Below are 22405 nucleotides of genomic sequence, written 5' to 3'. Positions count from 1 at the left end.
GGGAAGAAGGAAGGAAAGAAAGAAAAAATTGTTTTTGATGAGATGGGCTATATAAATTAGATATAAGATAGATAGATAGATAGATAGATAGATAGATAGATAGATAGATAGATAGATAGATAGATAGATAGATAGATAGATGATAGATAGATGGATAACCTTTATTGTCATTTTTTGCTGTGGGAACAATGGCGTACATTAAAAAGGAAATTTAGTTGCTTGCTCTCAAAAGTGTACACATACATAATAGGCAGCTTGAGGCAAGAAATAACATGTTTTTCTGCCTGGATTGAAATGGAATCACCAATTCATGCCTTAGGCAGCATGTATGAGTTTTAACTATGATTTCTTCCCCTGAGTGACAGTTTTTGCTTGGCCTAACCTGGCTTAGAACATAGAACACAGAATAATAGAGTTGGAAGGGACCTTGGAGGTCTTCTAGTCCAATCCCCTACTCAAGGAGGAGACTCTACACCCTATAGACAGCCACTTGTCTGGAATGTTATAGGAATTGCTGGTAGGTCCACAGTGAAGCACTAAAATTGAGCCTTTTAAAAACTATTCATAATTATTGCAATCTTCATAAACTTTTTTGGGGGTAATACTTCAATCCTTAAAATTGGGGTTTAGAAATTATACTTCTATCCTTGACCATCCTCTCTTAAGTGGGGTGTTTCTTACATTCTTTTTTGCAGTGAGGACCTTTTAAGAAAAACATGAGTGTTTCTCCTTCCAGTTCTTTTGTCTTATCTTGACACTTAAAAAAAGAATCTCACTTCCTGAGAGTTGAGTAGCACTAAAGAGTCTTTTATCAGAAAACTAAGTTTTGCCCTTGGGTCATTTTTCAGCCGTTAAAGATGTTATATACAGTGGGAATAATAATTACGAATCAAGGCTTGCTTTTATTAATCTACTTCTCAGAGATAGGAGGCCTGGATCAGTGTGGCCTAGCAACTAGCACAGTGTTTTTCAACCTTGGCACATTTAAGATGGGTGGCCTTCAACTCCCAGAATTCCCCAGCTGGGATAAGTCCACATATCTGAAAGCTGTCAAGGTTTAGAAACACGGTGCTAGTTGCTTGGCCACCCGGATGCTAAAAGATGTTCTGGGAAGCGTAGGATCAGATCTGACCATCTTCCTCCATCCTGCATTTCAGGATTATTGTAGGAGAGAGAGGATGTAATTATGTATATTGGTTTTTAGTCCTTGGGGGAAGGCCAGATATAGAGGTAGCAGTGAAACAGAAGAAGAAGTAGAAAAAAGTGCCTTTTAGGTAGAAAAGAACCGTGAATGTTAGCCAGGTCATCCTTGAGTTGGTTCGGACCAGGGGTCTTCAAACTTGGCCCTTTTATGACTTGTGGACTTCAGCTCCCAGCATGCCTGGCTGAGGAATTCTGGGAATTGGAAGTCCACAAGTCATAAAAGGGCCAAGTTTGAAGACCCCTGGTTTGGACAATCTGAGTTTGAAAGATGATGCTAGGATCAGAAGACGTTAGCGGTGCAAAGAACTGGCACGGAGGCCTGGACGTGGCCAACGGACGGGTGAACGTTGCAGAGCAAATGCAGAAATTCAAAGAAACGAAGGCGACGGTCCCCATCTTTCCGGCTTGTGCATCAGAATGAATGCGTTCAAAATAAGCAGTCAAAGCGGTGGATTCTTGTGGGGTTTTGATACTCCAAAGAGGAGCATTTCAAGGAGCTGATAATATTGTTAGCTGGGTTTACTGCTAAGCATTTTGTTTTATAACAACCAGGAAGGCCGGTCCACAGTACTGGACTTCAACCGGCCTCGATTAATGCGTCGGCCTGGTTTTTATCCCTCAAGTCATTATTACAACATGCTGGTTACATAGATTCGGTCTTGCGCAAGATACCCACATCAGTGCTTTTCCCAGCTCTCTGCCTCATTTGCCCCGAGACTACAACGTTGTGCTTTTGCACAAAGGCATGCTAGGGCAGCCTTCCAGCTCTGCCTCAGCCCCACACCCTCCTCAGCCCTCGTCACGTGTGGCTCTCCACAAGGAACGAGGGTTCAGCAAAAAGGCCCAATTAATGCTTGTGTTTTCGTTTTTGTTTTGTTTTTTAAAGGGCAATTTCTCTCCAGTTGACTGAAGATCCTCAATAAACACAGGCAGTCAGTTCCAGTGGCGGCGGGGGGGGGGGAGGCTCTGCCTCTTGAGGAAGGGTACAGGTGGTCCTTGACTTACAACAGCTCACTTAGGGACTGTTCAAAGCGATAGCTGCATTGAAAAGACTGTTTTTTCACACTCACGATCGTCGCAGCCTCCCCATGGTCACGTGATCAAAATTCAGACTCTTGGCAACTGGCATGTACTTAAGACGGTTGCAATATGTCCTGGGTGTCACGTGATCACTTTTTATGACCTTCTGACCAGCAAAGTCAACAGGGGGGAAGCCAGATTCACTTAATGACGGTGTTGCTAACTTGTACCCCAGGATGATCTCTATTAAGGAAATAACCTTTGGGATGGAGAAATAAACTTGATCTGATCAGAGTGACAGGTGTGAGGAGGGCCGTCCCTACTATTAGGTGAAGGTAGTCCTCGATTTTATGACCACAACGGGGAGCAGAATCTCCCGTTGCTAAGCAAGGCAGTTTGTTAAGTGAGTTGTGTCTAGTTTTACAACCTTTTTGTCACAGTTGTTCCACGAATCGCGGCAGCTGTTAACTGATTCTTGGTTAATAAGTGAATCTAGCTTTCTCCATTGATTCTGCTTGTTGGAAGCCGGCTAAGAAGGTCGTAAATGACAAACACAGGGCTCCAGGATGCCGCAGCCCTCATAAACACATGCCTGTTGACAAGCTCCTGAATCTTGATCATGTACGTGCTGCATTGATAGTACAGGCAAAGGAGTGGTTGTAAGCCACTTTTTTTTTTTTTACCCCTGTCGTAACTTCAAACGGTTGCTAAACAAATGGTTTGCAAATTAAGGACTCCCTGTATAATGGAGCAGCAGAGAACAGATTCCAATAGCCCAAAGCTGGCTCTGTGGGCGAAGTTGCTTCACATTTTCCACTTGCCAAACTCGGGATGAGCTGAGCCTGAAAAACTGCATTAAAACACGAGAAACAGGCTTACGCCAATAAATGCAGAGGTAGGTAATAAAAAGGTGCTGATCATACCTGCCCTCCTTTTTTTCAGAAGTTAACTTCCTAACCAACCCGTCCCGTTCAAAAAGCAGACAGAATTTCCTTTCCCATGTTTCCTAAGTATATATATCCCTGATGAGTTGGTTAGATAGCCTTTGGCCATTTTTTTTCTTTTCTTCCTAGCCTCAGCTTCAAAAAAAAAAACGGGGACGCTGACACTGCCTTGCAGGACGTAGCAGGGCATATAAATTGCTGCTTGGCAATTAAATTAGCACTTCATTTGCAAATCAAAAAGCAGGCTAAGTATTTGAGTCGGTTGGTGGATCAAGAAAAATGTTTATTGGGGCGTTTTGACAGCTCAGCGCCACTTATTCAGGAGCGCAACCTATTAAATGTTTAGTAGCTTATTCATGTGTGGCTATTCATGTATGCCTTTGTCATTGGGGGGGTTTTTTTGGTTTTTTTTTGTTCTGTTGTTGTAAACATTTTGGTTTCTTCGTTACCCTTCAGGCCACTGATTTAAAAAGGCTCAGCTTAAAAATGGCAAGAAATTAAGCCCAAATTTGCCCCTGGTTTAAACCATCTTGCTTCACGCTGCCTTGCGATAAATCAGTAGATCGTTTCTTTGAATGAAACTTTTCCCAGTGTTTTTAAGGCTTCAGCACAGTGGCTTCGCTTGGGATACAGCCCCCCCCCCAAAAAAAGAACCATCCAGAACCTCTGCATTACTCACCACTCTTGCAAGTCTTTGCAAGGGCCAATAAATCTAAATAAACATTCCTCTAACCTTGTGACCGAATGACACTTGAGTTGCTTCTCTGGAGGACTGCTGAGGTTGGAGATATGCTGGCACTAAAAAGCTTTCTCATTATTCATTTATTCTGTAGATCCATCTTTGTTCAATAAACTCTAGCAGTGTGTTGGTGTGTGCACTCCCTGCCCTGCAGATTTGCACACTGAAGCCAGGCGGGTGGGTTGCAGCACATTGCCAAGGATGTACACACAATGCACTTTTTGTGAAAAAGCAGAGACCCCCTGTAGTGCCCCTGGGTGCGGGTGAGGGAGGATGACTTGTCATCTAGCCTTTGGCAAAGATAGAATCAGTCTTCACGGCTGATTAAATGGGTTGGGTGTTGAAATTTTTGGGCGAAGAGGAGGGGTGAGGATGCCTTTGGTGCTGGGCTCCACGCCAAAGCCATTGCTAAACGGTTGCACCTTGAATTTGGGTACTTATTACCTTTCTTTCATTCTTTCTTTTTGTTTCTTTCTTCCTTCCTTCCTTTCTTCCTCTCTCCTTTCTCTTTCTTCCTTCCTCTCTCCTTTCTTTCTTTCTTTCTTTCTTTTTTCCAAACTGCTTGAGTTGAGGTTGGAGAAAGATTGGATAAATCTCTCTCTCCCTCTCCCTCTCCCTCTCTCTCTCTCTCTCTCTCTCTCTCTCAATCTCTCTCTCTTTCTCTCTCCCCATCAAGCATGCTCTCAAGAAGATAGTTGCCAATCTGAGCCTATGTTTTGAGTTGTGTTCCACACTGACCCAAAGATTGATTTGGAAGGTTGATGACGAGGACTTTGGGAGATTGTGTATGACGTTAGAGGTTTGTAATGTCGGGGTGGGAACAGAGCTGGCAGATCATTGAATCCAGAGGTCCCCAATCTTTTGGGCACCAGGGACCAGTTCCGTGGAGAAACTGGAAGGTGCGTGGTTTTGTGTGCTGCCTGCATCCCACAGATGGGGCTTTGCTTGTTCGTGCGGACCGGTTGCTGGCATGCCACAGCCCAGTACCGGTCCATGGACCGGGGGTTGGGAACCTCTGATTTAATCCACCTCTTGCCATTGTAATGTTCATTCCTAGAACATCTCCCCCCTCCTCAAGATGGCCATCTAACCAATGGAACAACTTACCCCCAGAAATCGTGGGCGCTCCATCACTGGAGATTTTCAAGAAGAGACTAGACAATCACCTGTCTGAGATGGTATAGGTTCTCCTGCTTGAGCAGGGGGCTGGACTAGAAGACCCCCAGGGTCCCTTCCAGATTCTATTCTATTCTATTCTACTGTGGCTTCTTTGGCGTCCCTTGGCTTGCCATGCAAACCAAACCACCATGGCTTCATCAACAAAATCATTGTGAAGATGCAATCATAGTTTAATGCCATGTAGGGAAGTTGTGACGAGCAGAAGGCAGTCTTGCTCTCAGATTCTTTGTAGATGTGTCCGGGTGAGTAATAATTGATTAAAATACTTGTAACTGGATGGAAAGCTTGTGTGGGATGCCGAGTTGTTTATAGGACGATTTCAAAGGCAGGAAATTCTCAAGGTTTTAGCCAGCATAGTTTATAGTAGGATTTGTTGTACAGTTTTAAGAGAAACCAAGTGGGGGCGGGCTGTCTTACCATCTTAGAGCAACACACCCTGATAGGTGGGCGTTTGAGGATCACAAATCCCTCTCTCTCCTGACCCTCCAAATTATTGTAAATGGCTAACTGCAGGTGATATCCCTGCAAACACAGAGGTGGACATTGTTGGAGGGAGATCTTTCATCTGCATTGCTTCCAACACCCCTGGAGAAGGTAGCATTTAAATGCAATAAAGCGAATCTTCAACTGAGGGGTCCTTGCTGCTGTTTGAGCTTGGTTGGTTTCTTGCAGATGTTTCATTACCAAACTAGATAACGTCATCCGTGCTAGAAGGGAGTAGGATGTTACCTAGTTGGGTCATGAAACATCTGCAAGAAAACAACCAAGGTCGGAGAGTACCAAGGACCCCACAGTCCTCCTCTTCCTCCTCCCCCTTCCTCCTCCACTCCACAGTCCCCATTCCCTTCTAGCACTGAAGATGTTATCTAGTTTGGTAATGAAACGTCTGCAAGAAACCAAGCTCCCCTCATTTCAAGCCTGAGCTACAAATATTCTCCTTTATCGGTAAATCTTCAAGTGCCTTCCAGATACTCTTAAATGCAGTTAGTATACAATTGCCAGGTTTTAATGTGTGTGTGTGTGTGTAAATTTAGATTTTGCTGACAAAGAGTTAAAGGGAGACTAGTATGGCTGTTTCAAGCTATTTAGCTCTCATCAGCTAGCCATACCCTTCTGAGATTCGAACCTGGGCAACTTGCATGTTAGGCAGCTGTATTAACCTCTAGGCCACAGGTTCTCCTCACTTCTGTCAGCTAAAGCCAGGGAGGATATATAGTGTTTTCCACTGAAACCTGTCTAATAGAGCACCTGGTCTACTGTTATGATTGCTTTTGCCTTTCAGCCCCAATCTTAGGAGCCTTTTGCAGGCTCAAGTTGCTACTGCGATAAATATAACCTGATTCACTAAGTTAATGCTCATCTTACGCAACTGTCCTTTTTCCTTCTGAGCAGATGGGTAAAGCTGGGCAGTTCCCTTGGGTTTCATAGGTACTTTGCATCCAGGTGAGTGAGCAGCCTCCAATTGCCCCTCCCCCCTGCCTTTTTACACTCAGGCACCTGAGAACAGGTGTCTCGGCACCTTCCTGATTAACCATTATACTTGCTTGCCTCCTCTTTAGGGTGACCGTGTCTCATCCTATCTATTTTCCTTTCAGATTCCTTTGTTTCTTCCTCTCAGCCTGTCTCTCTCTTTTCGACCTCACAAGGCAAGTCTGTCATTTATCTTGTACACCCCCACCCACCCCACCCACCTCCCTCTGCTTCTGAAAGAAAAATGTTGAAAGAGGCTGTAACTGGGGACGAGAAAAGGTTTTCCTTTTGTCGGTCAGCCCGCAAACCCTTTTTCAGGACTTCCGGCGCTGCGGCGTGAGGCTACCGTCCTTTGGATGTTCGTCCACGGCTTTCCCTAAAATCATTTCTGGCCAAACGCTAGATATTGAAATTGGAAGCAGCAGCAGCAAAGACTTTTGAAATGTTGGTGAAGTCACTTTGCTGAGCCTAGGGTCTAATGGATAGTATTGGCAAGGAGTCCCCCCCCCAAAAGGAAAAAGGTCACATCCGTTAGCGAGGCCTTTTCCATGAATCCAAAAATGGATAATTTTCTGATCGTGATTCCGTTCGGCGGGGAAAGAGATAGGTGTGCTGATGGTGGTAGAGTTCAGTCTGCAAAGCTGGAGGAAAACCTAACGCCAATCATCTTCTAAACAAATGAAGCTTTGACCGTTTAAGAAGAATCCAGATCTCAGTTTGGCTTTTTGTAGGCTTCCGAGTGACTAAGCCATGCGCTTTTCCCAAGCAAATCTCCCTTGCCAAAGTTGTTTTTCCTGTCTGGGTTATCTTTCCAGTAGGCCCAACAAATGTGAAGACGGCTAGATTGGGAGAGGAGGATCTGTAGCAGTGATTCTTATACAGATAGTCCTCAACTTACGACAGTTCATTTAGTGACTGTTCAGTGTTACAATGGCACTGGAAAAAGGGACTTCGGACGGGTTTTTTTTTCACACTTAAGACTGTTGTAGCATTCCCCCATGGTCACGTGATCAGAATTCAGATTCTTAGCAACCAACTCCTATTTATGACAGTCGCAGTGTCCTGGGGGGTCACTGATCTCCTTTTGTAACCTTCTGACAAGCCAGATTGACTTAGCATCCGTGTGACTCCCTTAACAAAGACATTGACTCCCTTAACACCCGTGGCAGGAAAAGTCGTAAAATGGGGCTAGAACTCACAACAACAACAACAACAATAATAACAATAATAATAATAATAATAATAATAATAATAATAATAATAATAATAATAATAATAATAATAATAATAATAATAATAATAAAGTCTTGGCCTTGGAGGTCATCTAGTCCAACCCCCTGCTCAGGCAGGAAACCCTATACCATTTCAGACAAATGGCTGTCCAGTCTCTTCTTAAAAACTTCCAGTGTTGGAGCATTCACCGCTTCTGGAGGCAGGTTGTTCCACTGGTTAATTGTTCTCACTGTCAGGAAGTTTACTTAGCAACATAAATTTTGGGCTCCATGGTGGTCGTAACTTGAGGACTGTCCGTACGCAACCAGCTTCATTGCTCTGAGCATCCTGCATATATTCCCAAACAGCTGAGCTGTGTCCTGTGGGTGTGCATTTCTTCACTGGTGAGAGCAATGGCGATTCACATTTCTTGGTGCTACACCCTGGAGCCCACAAAGGATTCTTGGTGGACCTTCCAAAAGTTAGGCAGTGTTTTTCTGACGTCTCCCAACAAAGGACAATTGCTCTTGTTCCTGAAGGCCATTTTTAATTGCTCAAAACCACACCAGCTTTCGCCCTTCCCGTGAGGTTACCCAAGAGCGCTGAAATCCTTTTGGGATTTAGAGATTTCTCAACCTTCGTGCCAATTTAATTTTTTTCTTTTTTAATTTTTTGAGGGACTGAGCGAGAAGCCTCCCAGGATTGTCTCAGGTGCCCTGGTGGCGCGAACGGCAATCACTGGATTTTCCCAACCTCTGAGATAGTCAAAGGGGGATATTTGGAAGTGCAAACAAAGTCATCAGCGGTAGCAGCACGAAGTTGGGAAGACTTTATTGTGGGCTATGTCCAGAGCAGATAAGAGAGGCCCTCTCCTACACTCGTCAAAGCTTTTGTGTGAATCTGTCACAGTATCAGTAGACTTGAGGCGCTGAGCCGTGCAAGTAGCATACTCCGTCTTCGGCCCTCAAAAAACTTGGTAGTCAAGAAAGGTAATCTTCCACTATCATACCTGACAGAGGAAAAGAATTCGAATTCATGCAGAAGGTCCCATTCATCCGAAGTCCTGGGCAAGTTCTTGCCCATGTAGACCAGATCTAGGCAGGGTTGGGATGGAACCAGAGAAGAATGGCATCCCTGAAGATGCCACAGTTCCATCCTGCGCGACAAAGATGCTCTTTTATTAGTACATGTTTGCAGGTGTGTTTGTGCACACCTCTCTCAGAGAGTTCTCACCTTCTGGAAAAGAACGTTTCACCTTGATCACAATCCCAAATTGGTTCTGGGCCACGAGGAGGCTACCGTTTTCTAAGAGAAGCCTACCTGAGGCTCCGTAGGAAGAGTGGGAGGCTGTGGCCCTCTGGATATTTATGAACTATAACTTCCAAAACCTGGCCACCTCTGATAGCACCTTGTGCCTTGCCTTCTCAGAGACCGGGTGTTTCCGTAAAAGAAGTTTTTTTTTTTTAATGTCCATAATTGTAGTCTGCGCCTTTCGAACTGCTGTAGGAAATAGGAAGCTGCCCCCAAAGATAATTTTTTTGGGGGGGTGGGGGTTCAGGAGCGGGAAAGTTACAGTTACAGCCTTTTTTTTTTCCTTTTTCTTTTCCCTTTCCTTTTGGGAAACGGTAAAACATTTTTCTTCCTGCTTTTTCTTCCCTCCACGTCCAGTGTTGAGACCCAGCTTGGCTACCAAGCGCGGAAATGTTCATCTCCGTTGGTGCCGTGATTATGACGTGCTCTGACTTGTGTGGCTGCTTTTTCCACGCTTGTGTTTCTGGCGTTCATTGATTCCTTCCACCTCCGCTCTTGTCTCCTTAAGCTTGCTTTTTTTTTTAATTATTTTCCCCAACAAATACCGAGCGCAAAAAAAAAAAAAAGGTTTAGTTTGGAAGGTTAGCAAAGGCTGAGGGTGGTTGTAGCAATAGCAAAGAACAGGTGAGTTATTGTCCCAGGACAAAATGTTGAGAAGGGTGCTGAGGAGGATGGGTAGGACTCCATAGGCTGACTTAGCCTCTGTCTGCAGCAGTAGCACCAAGTGTCATCCGGGTCATTGTTTTCCCAGAACTGAAGAAGTTTTTTGGATGAGAAGCGAAACTTCTTCAAGGAAAAAACAAAGAAAGTCCAGTTGCCTTTGGGAAAAGCACCTTTGGGACAGTAGCACCCAGGCTGCCAGTCTGTGATAATTGGATTGGATTTAGTGTTTTACGAACCTAGCCAGTATTACTTTGGTTTATTTAATAAATCTTGATTAAGCCCGCCATTATTTGGGATGCAACGTAAAGCCAGGTTTAGGCGCTCCAAATGGTTTCCTTCATTCATCGCTGTTTGCGAATGACAGGGAGTCCAAGTCTATGACCCCAAAGTGATGCTAGCTAGGAATCCTGGGAGTTGTAGTCCTTTGAAGGCGGAGTGCACCGGCAAAGCCAGTTTAACTTTTGTCATTCAGAGCCCTCTCAGATTAATTCTGTTTTGAAAGCTTTAATCCAAGAGTTTTCCAGCCTCTTGTTGTTCTTTCCATCTCTCGTCTCTCCCAGGAGTTTCTTAAGATCTTTTTAGAATAACAGAGTTGGGAGGGACCTCGGAGGTCTTCTAGTCCAACCCCTCCTGTTCAAGGCAGGAGACCCTATACCATTTCAGACAAATGGTTGTCCAATCTCTTCTTAAAAACCTCCAGTGATGGAGCACCCACAACTTCTGGTGGCAAGTTGTTCCCCCGGTTGATCGTTCTTACTGTCAGAGTCTCCCAATTCACAAAATAAAAGTTTTTTGACCTTGAACAGGCTGAGTTACAGGCTGGTTCCCAATGAGGTATTGAAAGGGAGTCCATTGTGAAGAGAAGGTTAAGAACCACTGGTCTAAACTCTTTCCAAAATGGGAGGTGATCTAATGATAGCCAGCATTTCTCAGATGCAACAGCAAACGCCCTTTATTGCAACAATAGATACCCATTAATATAATGCTTCCAAGAAGGGGACATTCCTGTGTAGCTATCATGACTAATAACTACGAATAGATGTCCTCACTTTGACTCATTGGTTTGCAACCAAGAAGAAGGTCGTAAATTCTGCAAATGAATCATCCATGAAACATCGATAGGCTTTTTTGTCAGGGTTTAAAAAAACACCATCTTCTGAGTTGGAGGTGACACCTAAGTCAACTTTCTCTAACCTGGGAATTTAATTCAGTGACCAAATCTAAACGAGGATATTTCTCTGGGTGAGAAGCCACCAATTCTTGAGGTTGGAATTGAAAGCACGGGTGTGTTTGGCTTCCAGAATTTGGCTAAATCCCTTCCATTTTCCTGGCGTTTGCTGAGTGATTAAAGCCACGGATTGCTACGGTAACATCTCTTTATTTTTTAAAGGAGGCCAGTGAGAATGACTCTGTTTCTCGTAGGGCCTCTGACTAAGCACCGATATTAAGCCAAAGGCGCCTGGGTGCCTGCAAGAACAGTTAATTCTGCTGAAGGTCGTTCCCTATCAAGATAAGACTTTGACCCATCTAGACTTCATTTAAGTTGGTGGCATCAATTAGCCAGACATTGGACTTCTTGCCTGCAAAAGAACCTGTGTCCCTGCCAATCAAGGTTTCATACAAAGCCAAGACCAATTTTATCTACCGTACTTAGAACCACATTTGCAGATCTGTGACACCTTTGGCAGAGTAACCCGTTCATCTTCCCTCTCCCTCCCTCCCATTTATCCAGCATCTCAGAACTCTGCTTTGAGAAGGCCACAACTTCATGAGATCTTGGATAAGAATTTGAGCGTTCTTGCCTGAGTTTTGGTTTTTTTTTAAATTATTAACAGCTGAAATCTTGCAAGACTGCAGAATTGGGTGAAAATTCTGGCCTGGCGGTATTGTTAAGAGCTTAATTTTGTGTTTGGGAGGACAGCCGACAACGGTGGGCTTCGGAGAACCATTGCCAATAGCCAACAAAGCATCTATATTTCTGCTTGTTACGTGGCGAGATATTTAAGGCAAACCCCCCTCCCCTCCCAGGATTTGGACTCTGCTCTTCAAATCTTTTTTTTTTTTAAGTGTGGAGTGGTAAGGGGTTTAACTTAGGAGCGTTCATTCTCTCTCTCTCTTTTTTTCTCCGTGCAAAATGTACTGTACTTCTGGGATAGACCCCTTCATTATCACGGCAGAAAGCACAATTTTGAAAGCACAGGATCCCTTTCAAAGAAGCTGGTACAGAAAAGGGAAGGTTTTTGTTGGGCTCCTCTCCCGCGTTAAAAGCCTTTCTTTTGGGTCCCCACTGCAACTTTTAGCCCAGATGTTTTTCGACAGATTGAAGAATTCTTGAAAGCGAGCTGCTTCTGCAAATAATCGGATTTACCTTTAGGCTGAATTGCCTTGAGCAACTGTGACGCTGCCTCGCGTTTATCCTTTGCCCAGGCTTGTTCTGAGAGTTCAGTTCACAGGTGTGTTTCCAGGTGTCCAACACTAAACACTTCATGTTCAACAACCAAGAGGGAAAGTGTCGGAAAGGTCACACTATAGGAGCGCCTTGGTTCAAGCTGGAGCATATTTCTTAGCTGGCTGCCCGTTGATCGGTGGTGCATTTGGGCAGTCAGATATTTGTGATAAATGGTGAGGTGTGTACTAAGGCCGTAGAAACTGCCTTTACTTTAGATCAGGGGTAGGCAACCTTGGCTCTTTTATGACTCGTGGACTTCAACTCCCAGAATTCCTGAGCCAGCCATGCTGAGGGGAAAGGGAAAGGTTTCCAAGCTGAGCCATGCTGGCTCAGGAATTCTGGGAGTTGAAGTCCACAAGTCATGAGGGGGCCAAAGTTTCCCTCATGCTGGCTCAGGAATTCTGGGAGTTGAAGTCCATGAGTCATAAAAGAGCCAAGGTTGCCTAGCCCTGCTTTAAATCTAAAGGGGAAAAAGAGATTAACCTAGTCTCTTCCCTTAACTCCTGGAGAACATAGTTCTTACAAAAAGATTCCTTGAGAATAAAATAAGACCGAAGAAAATATTTGCAACTCATGGTTGAACTCTGAGAGAGCAAACCCATTCACTTGAAGCACCGACGATGTTACCTAGTTGGGTCATAAAACGTCCCAAAGAAAACCACCAAGCTTGTTAGGTTAGTAACGTGGTTACTGGCATCCCCATTGACTTTGCTGGCCAGGAAGTCGCAAAAGGGGATCACGTGACCGTGGGGATGTTGCAACGGTCATAAGTGTGAAAAACAGTCATAAGTCACTTTTTCCCCAGTGTCGTCGTAACTTTGAACATTCACTAAATGAACTGTGGTAAGTCAAGCCTTAGGAGTAGCACAAGCTAGATGGGGTAGAACAGGGGTCTTCCAACCTGGCCCTTTGATGACTGGTGGACTTCAACTCCCAGAATTCTGGGAGTTGAAGTCCACCAGTCATCAAAGGGCCAAGTTTGAAGACCCCTGGGGTAGAATTAAATAGCCATAGAAATAAGACACACTGCGAGGTGAGACCCAGGTCGTAGCATTCCTACAACGTCTGATCTTCACGCGCCCGACCAACCTTCTACAATCTGTGGAGGCGTTTATTTGCATTTGGGGGGGGGGGGGCTGCTTCTGTTCACCTGCCCAGCATGACCTGTTCATTTGCCTTTCTCTCTCTGGCTGACTTCAGTTGTCTTCCTTCCGTGAAATTGAATGTTGCTCCCGTTTTTTTATGTTTACGTGGATCGCAGCTTCCTGACAAAGTTCCTGTCCGCCCGGTGACGGACTCATGCATGCGCGCAGAATTTGGTAGGGTAGAATTGTGGCTTTCGTTTCGTTACGAGCATGTTGCCTGCTTGGTTGTGGAATTTTGTCACGAGATCCTGTGTGCGTATCTTTCTCTCTCTCTCTCCCTCTCCCCATTTAAATCGGGGAGTCTTCTTCGGCAAGGTTCAGCTTGCTGGATGCAGTTCCCTGCTCCTTTCCTGTCTTCTCTTCCATCAGCTGGAGTTTATTTAACACATTCTGGAAATCAGAGGGAAGCCAACAGCAAATCTACCCTCTCCGAAGACCAACGGGAAGCCTTGGAAGGACCAAAACAAGGGACCAATGATGGTTCAAGAATAGAGACCGTTTCCGTAGGATCTCCTCGCCTAATGGAATTGCCCTTTTCTTCCGGATCCAAAATGCACAGCCGTGGCCCCGTCACGGAAGCGGCTTCTCCGCAGGAGAGTGAGTTCAAAGGAGCTGGTCCTCCAGAGGATAAGACTGATCTGAATGGATGCAAGCCAGACGAAGAACGAGCTTCCAACGGCAAATTTGCACTGTTGGCCAACTTGGAAGATGAACTCAAGCAGGTTCCTGCTGAGATGCTCCATGCACATTCCAACACATCTTCCGGGGAGGCTGTGGAAAAAGATTCTCCCGAATCTCCCTTTGAGGTCATTGCCGACAAGCTGGAATTTGATAAGGAATTCAAAGATGTGGTGAGCTCCAAGGACATCGGGAGCAACTGGGTGATCCATGGCGAAAGGGAGCTGTTGACAGACATTCCAGAAGACCGAGTTTGCGAGTTCCAGGCCAAGCCGCGTAGCAGTGGCCGGCTTCCTTCGGGACCAGGGCTCTCTCGCCAGTCTTCAGGCACGACTGCGGCCCTGGAGGAAGTCTCCAAATGTGTCCGTGAACTGCACAGCTTCACCAATGAGCTGCTTAACTGGGACTTAATCCCCAAGGATCTGGAAGACAAGACAGATGACGTTATCAGCTCGGGCTTTAAGGCCTCGCCCACTGAAAAGAGTGGCGGTATTCCAGAACCCATGGTGAGCCCTAGCGGTATGGAAACCAGCAAAGCTTCTGCTCCTCATCAGCTTGTGACAATCAGCCTCCACCAGAAAGGCAAGCCATCTCTACAAGTAGACAAGAAACAAGCCATGGTTGGCCAAGGCGTAGCCGTGGTGAAAAGTGCTCCTCCGGAAGCCGTTGCGATGAAAGCCGAGCCCTCTTGGCCAAATCCATGCTTGTCTGAAACAGCCGATGCGGATAGCTCTGGAGAATCCGATGACACAGTCATAGAAGACGCTCCAGCAAACCTGGCATTCCCGAATAAGGCTGTGGTTGAGAATTGCCAGGCCTTCTCCAAACTCACCAGCTCCTCTGAAGCAGAAATTGTGTATATAGATGACGATGATGATGATGAGGCCTCTGATGAGCTTCTGGAAGACCAGATGGCTTCCCAGTCTTTGGAAAGCCGTTGGAGATTCACCGATGAGTTCAAAGCAACCCAGGCTGAGTCTCATGCTGCTAGGCAGCGACCGTCGGCTGCATCCCAGCCCTCCAGAGAACCTGGTCCAAGTGCACCGTCTAAAGCCAAGCAGGTGTTCGATGCTGGGGAACTGGGGGTACCGAGGAAGACTCCGAAGGCCGAAGGTCTTTCGAGAAAGACCCCTTTGGACAGCGTCAAAGGGGTGGTGTGCCCAGACGGGCTGGGCACGGAGAGTTTTATGGACTTCATGAAGGAGTGCTTAAAATCCAAGGGGGCCGAATCCCCTGAAGACACGGTGGAGATGTTCTCGGAGGTGGAGCTGAAGGCCGCCCGCTCCCAAGGGGCATCGCCCTACTTCCAACAGCCACCCCAAGCAAAGCAAGATTTTGAACAGGAGCATCTCACCATCACAGCCCTCAAAGAGGCGGGGAGGAAAGCTGAGATGGAGAGACCCACGCTATTCTCTCCCCCTAGAGGGAGGCATCCTGGACAGTACTGTGAGATCCTGCCGGAGGCTACGGCATCTGCTCCGAAGTCTGCCTTGGAGAAGAGACCTCTCTGCCTTGAGCAGGCCGTCGACGTGATGCTGGCTCCCGCCAGCGTCGGCCTTGGGAAAACTTCCCAGCCTCTTCCACCCAAGCCGTCTGCACTACACACCTTTACAAAATTACTGGCTGAATTCTCAGGTAACCACACGGGAAGGTAATGACCGTGGCTTGCATGTGGCTCCCTGCGTAACAATGGATGTTGTGTTATTTATTTCCACTGGGATGACAGTGGCTGCTTGGATAGGCTTAGTATTAATTTTTTTCTTCTTATTCGTAAAATCCAACTGTCACCTGGCTTTTCTTAATAATAATCAGCACTCCTACGAAGTTCCAGTCTATTTGTCTGATTAATTTTACGGTTTTGAAAGACACTGTTTGTCAGGAAGGGGGGAAAAGAAGTCCTTTTGCTTTCTAAAAATACTACCCCATTTATCCGTTTAAAACTTCCTTGCATCACGGTCTCGTTAAGCTTTTGGCTTCTAAATTGAAATTCTTTTTAAGGTAGTATTAAGTATTAAGATAGTATATGCCTCCAGAAATCGTGGGTGCTCCATCACTCGAGGTTTTTAAGAAGAGACTGGACAGCCACTTGTCTGAAATGATACAGGTTCTCCTGCTTGAGCAGGGGGCTGGACTAGAACAGGGCTTTTCAACCTTTTCACCCATTGTACCACTTTTAGGATATGGCAGTAACCGAGTACCACCAGTCGCCTAGCAAGGTGTTAAAAACTTGACCAAAAAAAAAAAAGGAAAAAAGTGATAAAGTACAGGTAGTCCTCGACTTACAACAGTTCGCTTAGTGACTGTTTGAAGTTACAATGGCACTGAAAAAAGTGCCCCCCAAGCCACAGCCAAGCAAGACACCTGTCTGCCCGCCCGGCGGCGCTCTCATTCCCCTCCCCCGCTACCACCTGCCAGGTGCCAGTGTACCACAGGTGGTACCCGTACCACTGGTTGGAAAGCCCTGGACTAAAAGACCTCCAAGGTCCCTCCCAGCTCTATTCTATTCTTACTATTTTTCCCCCCTCTACTTAATTCCAAAATGAAGGCAACTCTCCAAGTCACTTTTCTTCTGTTGGAATTTCTCTCTTAAGCTGTGAATTAGTTGTATCCCAAAGTGTTTTAAGAACTTGAGGTTTTTGTAGGTCATATCCATAAAGGCTATGTAACTATTTTGGGGGCACACCTTTAGATTTCCTTAGCTCTTGTCAGGCGCAAAAGACCAGATCCACATGCAAAAGAATGAAAGAAAGAATTAAACCGGTTCATTGCTAAAAGCCTGTGCGCAGGAACCTTCTCAACTAAGAGTTAGATAAGGCCGAACGGAATACAATGGAATACAGTACTTAGTCTGCTTATGGCTATGTAGGGATTCTAGGCTGATTCCTCGTTTGACTCCTCCTCCAGTTTCTGCCATTCCTCCTACAGCTCCCGAGCTATTCAATGCACAATCCGAGTGCAAGAAACTCAGTTCTTGAAATCTCCTCAAAAGGACTAACTATCCAGAGTTCAAGAGGGTGATCTCTCCTGATCTCTTCCTTCTCCGGAGAGAATTTCATCAGCCAGATCCTGCCGCCTGGCTGCCAGTTTCGCCACAGTTCTTTCCCCACTCATGAAAATGCTCACAGAGAGACATTTGAACTGCATGGGCCCTCACCAAGAGGGTCCCGATCGGTCACTCTAGACAAGAAGTACCAGTAATCCTCAAGTTAAGACCACTTGCTTGGTGACCGTTACGATGGACCCCCAAAGCCACTCACAGCCTGATTTTGAAGTTTATAATGGCTCCCCCACACACACACACAGAGTCACGCGTGACTGCAATTTTTGATGCTTTTTGCCAATTTCTGGCATCCGCTTTGGTTTTTTTTCCCAGCAAAAGATGCCCATTAGGTAAAATGGATTCACTTAATGACTGCCGTGTTTGCTTAGGGACTACAATGACTTACGACCGTAAGTTTGGGCCAGTAGTGGCTGTTAAGTGGAGGACTGCCTGCAACGTATGGTGGAATAGCGCTCCATAACTGAACCTCGTAAACTATTACCAGTGAATTTGCAATTTTTTTTGTATTTTAATCCAGTGAATATTTCCGATAAGCAAGGGGGGGTTGGACTAGAAGACCTCCAAGGTCCCTTCCAACTCTGTTCTTGTGTTATTCTGCTATTCTTTTATTCCTTCCTTCCTTCCTTCCTTCCTTCCTTCCTTCCTTCCTTCCTTCCTATCTGTTTCTCTTTCTCTTTCTCTGTCCCTCCCTCCCTCCCTTCCTTCCTTCCTTCCTTCCTTCCCCATCCCTGGAGGTTTTTAAGAAGAGATTGGACATCCGTTTCTCTGAAATGGTATAAGGACTCCTGTCTTGAGCAGGGGGTTGGACCAGAAGACCCAAAACTTTCCTTCCAGCCCTACAATTCTATGTTCTATTTTTGGGGGGAGGGGGGCGAGCCATCGTGGGATTTTGCATAACTGTCAGAATGTGTGAGAAAAGAGAGTTGGAGAGGGAGGTATCACGGCTTCCTAACCCTGGAGCTAAACAGTATACCTAACAACAGAATCTGGCAAAACTGGAATTTTGTTTCTCTATGTTCCCATCAAGTATCAAAAAATGTGGGCTGAATTTTGGGAGATTGCATCTTTAGCAATTCCAGTTAGAGATAGAGAGGGTGCGCGCGCGCACACACACACACTGTCTATCTGTTTCTCTGTCTCTCTGTGTCTGTCTGTCTGTCTGTCTCTTTTTCTCTTTCTCTGTCTCTCTGTCTCTTTCTTTCTCTCTCTGTCTCTTTTTCTTTTTCTCTCTCTCTGTCCCTCTGTCTCTCTCTCTTTGTCTCTCTCTCTGTCTCTGTCTCTCTCTCTGTCTCTCTTTCTTTCTCTGTCTCTGTGTCTGTCTGTCTCTCTCTGTCTTTTTCTTTCTGTCTCTGTCTCTCTCTGCCTCTTTCTCTATCTCTGTATCTCTCTCTGTCTTTTTCTCTGTCTGTCTCTCTCTCTGTCTCTGTCTCTGTCTCTTTTTCTTTCTGTCTCTGTCTCTGTCTCTCTCTTTTTCTCTTTTTCTCTCTGTCTCTCTTTTTCTCTGTCTCTTTCTTTCTTTCTCTCTCTCTGTCTGTCTCTCTGTCTCTGTCTCTTTTTCTTTCTGTCTGTCTCTGTCTCTCTCTTTTTCTCTTTTTCTCTCTGTCTCTCTCTTTTTCTCTGTCTCTTTCTTTTTTTCTTTCTTTCTTTCTTTCTCTCTCTCTCTCTCTCTCCTTTGTAGGTCAGGGAGCCCCAAAAGGATGTGCTTTTTATAAACTTATTCTTGGCCAGCTGCCTGTGGCCCATGTAACCCTTAAGGGGGAGTGGGAATCCCCCCCACATCCAAACAGAGGGAGCCTTGTGTTGAGTTATAAATGCTTCTTCTGTGCTGCTCCGACGGGTCTGGATGTCTTTTTTTAATGGGGGAGGGGAGACATTGGCTGGGACTAGCCCCCACATGCTTTTCTGTGTGCAAAGAGTTTCTCCAGATCTGTGCCTTAGATGGGACCCCCAGCATTCAGTAACACAGAATAGTTTTTGAGGGGGAACGGTCATTTTACACTTAGAGATAGTCCTTGACTTACAAACATTCATTTAGTGACTGCTTGAAGTTACAAAGGCACTGAAACAAGGCCGTGTTTCGCACTTGCAGCATCCCCACGGCCACGGGATCCAAATCCGCCCACTCGGCCACGGGCACGTACTTACGACAGTCCCGGCGTCTAAGCGCCACCTTGGTTAAGCGGGTCTTTGCCCCGTTTTGCGACCGGATCTTTCTTGCCACCGTTGTTAAATGGATCCGAGCAGTTGTTAAGTTCAGTCACACGGTTGTTAAGTGAATCCAGCTTCCCTGTGGACTGGTCGGAAGGTGGCCAAAGGGAACGGACTGCAACCGTCATAAGTGTGAGTCAGTCACCAAGCGTCTGAATTTTGATCCTTTGGGATTCTGCATCAGTGTGAAAAACAGCCATCGGCCACTTCCTTTGGCTGCTGTTGGGAATTTGGTCACTCAGTGACCTGTGGTAAGTCGAGGACTACCTGTGATTGTTATTTATTCTGATTTATTTTCAAATCTAGATGCTGCTCATTACAGAAATAGGTTTCCTCTGCAGGGCTGATGCGTTGAGTTTTGCGCTGGGTCCTCTGTCTTTTCCTTGCAGTGTTCCCGATCCTCCGCTAACGGCCGGCCTCCCCTCTTCTCCCTTTGTCCCCAGTGCGAGATCTGGTCTTCTGGAGGGATGTCAAGAAGACAGGCGCCGTTTTTAGCACCACCCTGATCTTGCTGCTCTCCCTGGCGGCCTTCAGCGTCATCAGCGTCGTCTCGTACCTCATCCTGGCTCTCCTGTCGGTCACCATCTGCTTCCGGGTCTACAAATCCGTCATCCAAGCGGTGCAGAAATCCGAGGAAGGCCATCCCTTCAAGTGAGCGGGCTTGGGTTGGCTTTGGGGCCCACCTGGGTCTTCTGCCCTCAGTTGCCCCTCTGCGAAATGGGCACATCCCAGACAAGAGCGTATTAAAAGTGTATTTATGGGGCACTATAAAGAATAGCCTCGTGTTTCTCGACCTCAGCCACTTTTAAGGTGGGTGGACTTCATCTCCCAGAATTCCCCAGCCAGCCTGGCTGGTTGGCTGGGGAATTCTGGGAGATGAAGTCCACAAGTCTTAAAATTACCAATTTGGAGAAACGGCCGTGTTTCAGAGCAGGGCTGTCTTGAATTTGAAATATTTGCTATGCCTCAGGGAGAAACAGGATCTCTGTTAACCCAGAAGACGGTGGATATCTCTGCACAGGTAATCCTCTGCTTAGGACCAAAGTGGAGCCTGCTCATTACGGCCGTAAAGCAGGTCCTTCTTTGTGTGACCAGCCGGATTTTATGACATTTTGGGCTGTGTGGTTAAATGAATCGCCCTGGCCATTTAAGCGATTCCACAGCCATTCATTCAGTGAATTGTCTGCTGCAGGAAGTATAAAAACTGCTTTCCAGCAAAAACGTAAATTGTGGCGCCACGATCAGAGGATGCTGCAAACAGCCATAAATGTAGGCCGGGTCGCCGAGGTCCCCAAGTGTGAGCATCGGAAGTCCAGATCTGGGGGTTGTAAGTTGGGGGAGTTGTCTGTTGTAGCTTTGAGCGGTCACTAAGGGGATCGGTCATACTCTGCCCTTTCCCTCCTCCTCAGAGCCTATCTTGAGAAGGACGTCACCCTCTCCTCCGAGACTTTCCATCACTACGTCAGCTCCGCCCTGGACCACGTCAACCACATCCTGAAAGCCATCCTGCGTCTCTTCCTGGTGGAAGACTTGGTGGATTCGCTGAAGGTCAGCGCCTGACCCAGGAATTTGGGCCCACAGGGTGCTGAAATGCAAAACTTTGCCCTGGGGTTGGAGTAACTTAGTGGGAAGCAAGACAAGAGACTTCCGTTCCCCACTCTCTATGGCAGGGGTCCCCAACCCCCGTACCGGGCCACGGCATGCCAGCAACTGGTCCGCACAAACAAGCAAAGCCCCATCCGCGGGATGCAGGCAGCACATAAAACCACGTACCCTCCAGTCCACGGAAAAATCTCTCTCCATAGAACCGGTCCCTGGTGCCCAAAAGATTGGGCTCCTCTGCTCTATGGGGTAGAGACTGACCGGCTTCCCACCCCACTTTCTAAACAGTTATGGGGCTGGTTGAGTTTGCGCTTAAGGTTGAAGTGTGTAATTATTGGGTACATTAAAATTTGTGAATTAAGCAGCCTCCCAGGTAAGACGCGAGATGACCCTCTTTGCCCTTCTCAGAGGATAAGGGGGTGCCACCCCCTCACCCCCCCCCCATCTATCAGAGGAGTTATAGCCTAGTCGTTAAGATGCTGGTCACCCGGAAGCTTGGCAGTTTGAGACCCGGGCGCCGTGTAACAGGATGAGCTCGCGTTCCTGCCTCAGCTGCTGCTCATCCATCAGTTCGAAAGCATGCAAAATGCGAGTAGATAAATAGGTACCACTTGGGTGGGAAAGTAACAGCCTTTTAGGCACCTTTGGGATATAGTCGTGCTGGCCACATGACCACGGAAGCGTCTTCGGACAACTCTTGCTTCCATGGCTAAGAAACGAAGAAGAGCACCGTTCCCATGACTGGACAGGGGGAAAAACTTTTATCTTTGCCTCCTTCTATCAAAGAGATTTCTCTGCCCCAGTTTCGCTTGACGATGCCTCCGGGCATACATTCCTGCCCTCCCCTTCTTGCTAACTGTGCCCTGTCCTGTTTGTTCTGCAGCTTGCGGTCGTCATGTGGCTGATGACCTACGTCGGGGCCATTTTTAATGGGATCACCCTCCTCATCCTAGGTAAGTTGCCAACAGAGATACAGATGAATGCATTGAGGGCTCCCCAGTGACCAGGCGGGCAGGTGGCCGAGCCCCCTGGCTTCCTTCATTTGCTTGAAGCACAGTTCCCCTGTTCTTTAATCTTCATTTAAGGTCAGGGGTCTTCAAACCTGGCCCTTTTATGATTTCTGGACTTCAACTTCCAGAATTCCTGGGCGTTGAAGTCCACAAGTCATAAAAGGGCCAAGTTTGAAGACCCCTGATTTAGGTATTAGATTTATATCCCAACTTTTGCAGACTGATTGGCCCCACAGCCTCTCCAGCATGAAGCTTCACCCCTTTTGATCTATAATGTCCCTCTTTTTTTTTTCTTTTTTAGGGGAATTGTTGGTTTTCAGCATGCCGGTCGTTTATGAGAAATATAAGGTGGGTAGCTTTAGTCCCAAGAATTCTGGGCAAGCCATTCGGAAATATTAATAGGGTGTGCGTCTGCCAGGATGCCTGAAATAATGGAATTTTGGAGAAAGTTGGTAGCTTGACAATGTTAGAGGACTTTGGGCACTTTCCAGCTTTTTCCCCCAGCATAAAA

At 46.4% G+C, this 22405-nt stretch overlaps 1 protein-coding gene across 1 annotated transcript in view; it reads left to right on the top strand.

Moving 5' to 3' along the window:
• The window catches only part of LOC107293661 (reticulon-3-like), a gene marked incomplete at its 3' end in the record, with an annotated part of 29321 nt that extends 7079 nt beyond the window's left edge, over window positions 1-22242 (top strand). The window contains exons 2-7 of the mRNA XM_015822821.2: window positions 6681-6731; window positions 13705-15648; window positions 19726-19933; window positions 20692-20830; window positions 21768-21837; window positions 22196-22242. Of these exons, the coding sequence (XP_015678307.2) occupies window positions 6681-6731; window positions 13705-15648; window positions 19726-19933; window positions 20692-20830; window positions 21768-21837; window positions 22196-22242 (2459 nt within the window). The remainder of the gene's footprint in view (window positions 1-6680; window positions 6732-13704; window positions 15649-19725; window positions 19934-20691; window positions 20831-21767; window positions 21838-22195) is intronic.
• Window positions 22243-22405: the final 163 nt, after the last annotated feature.

Source organism: Protobothrops mucrosquamatus, unplaced genomic scaffold, assembly GCF_001527695.2.
Source record: "Protobothrops mucrosquamatus isolate PMUCROS unplaced genomic scaffold, P.Mucros_1.0 scaffold1687, whole genome shotgun sequence".
In the NCBI taxonomy this organism is placed as follows: domain Eukaryota; kingdom Metazoa; phylum Chordata; class Lepidosauria; order Squamata; family Viperidae; genus Protobothrops; species Protobothrops mucrosquamatus.
The sequence above is the reverse complement of the archived record's forward strand: the minus strand, read 5'-3'. Positions and strand labels throughout refer to the sequence as shown.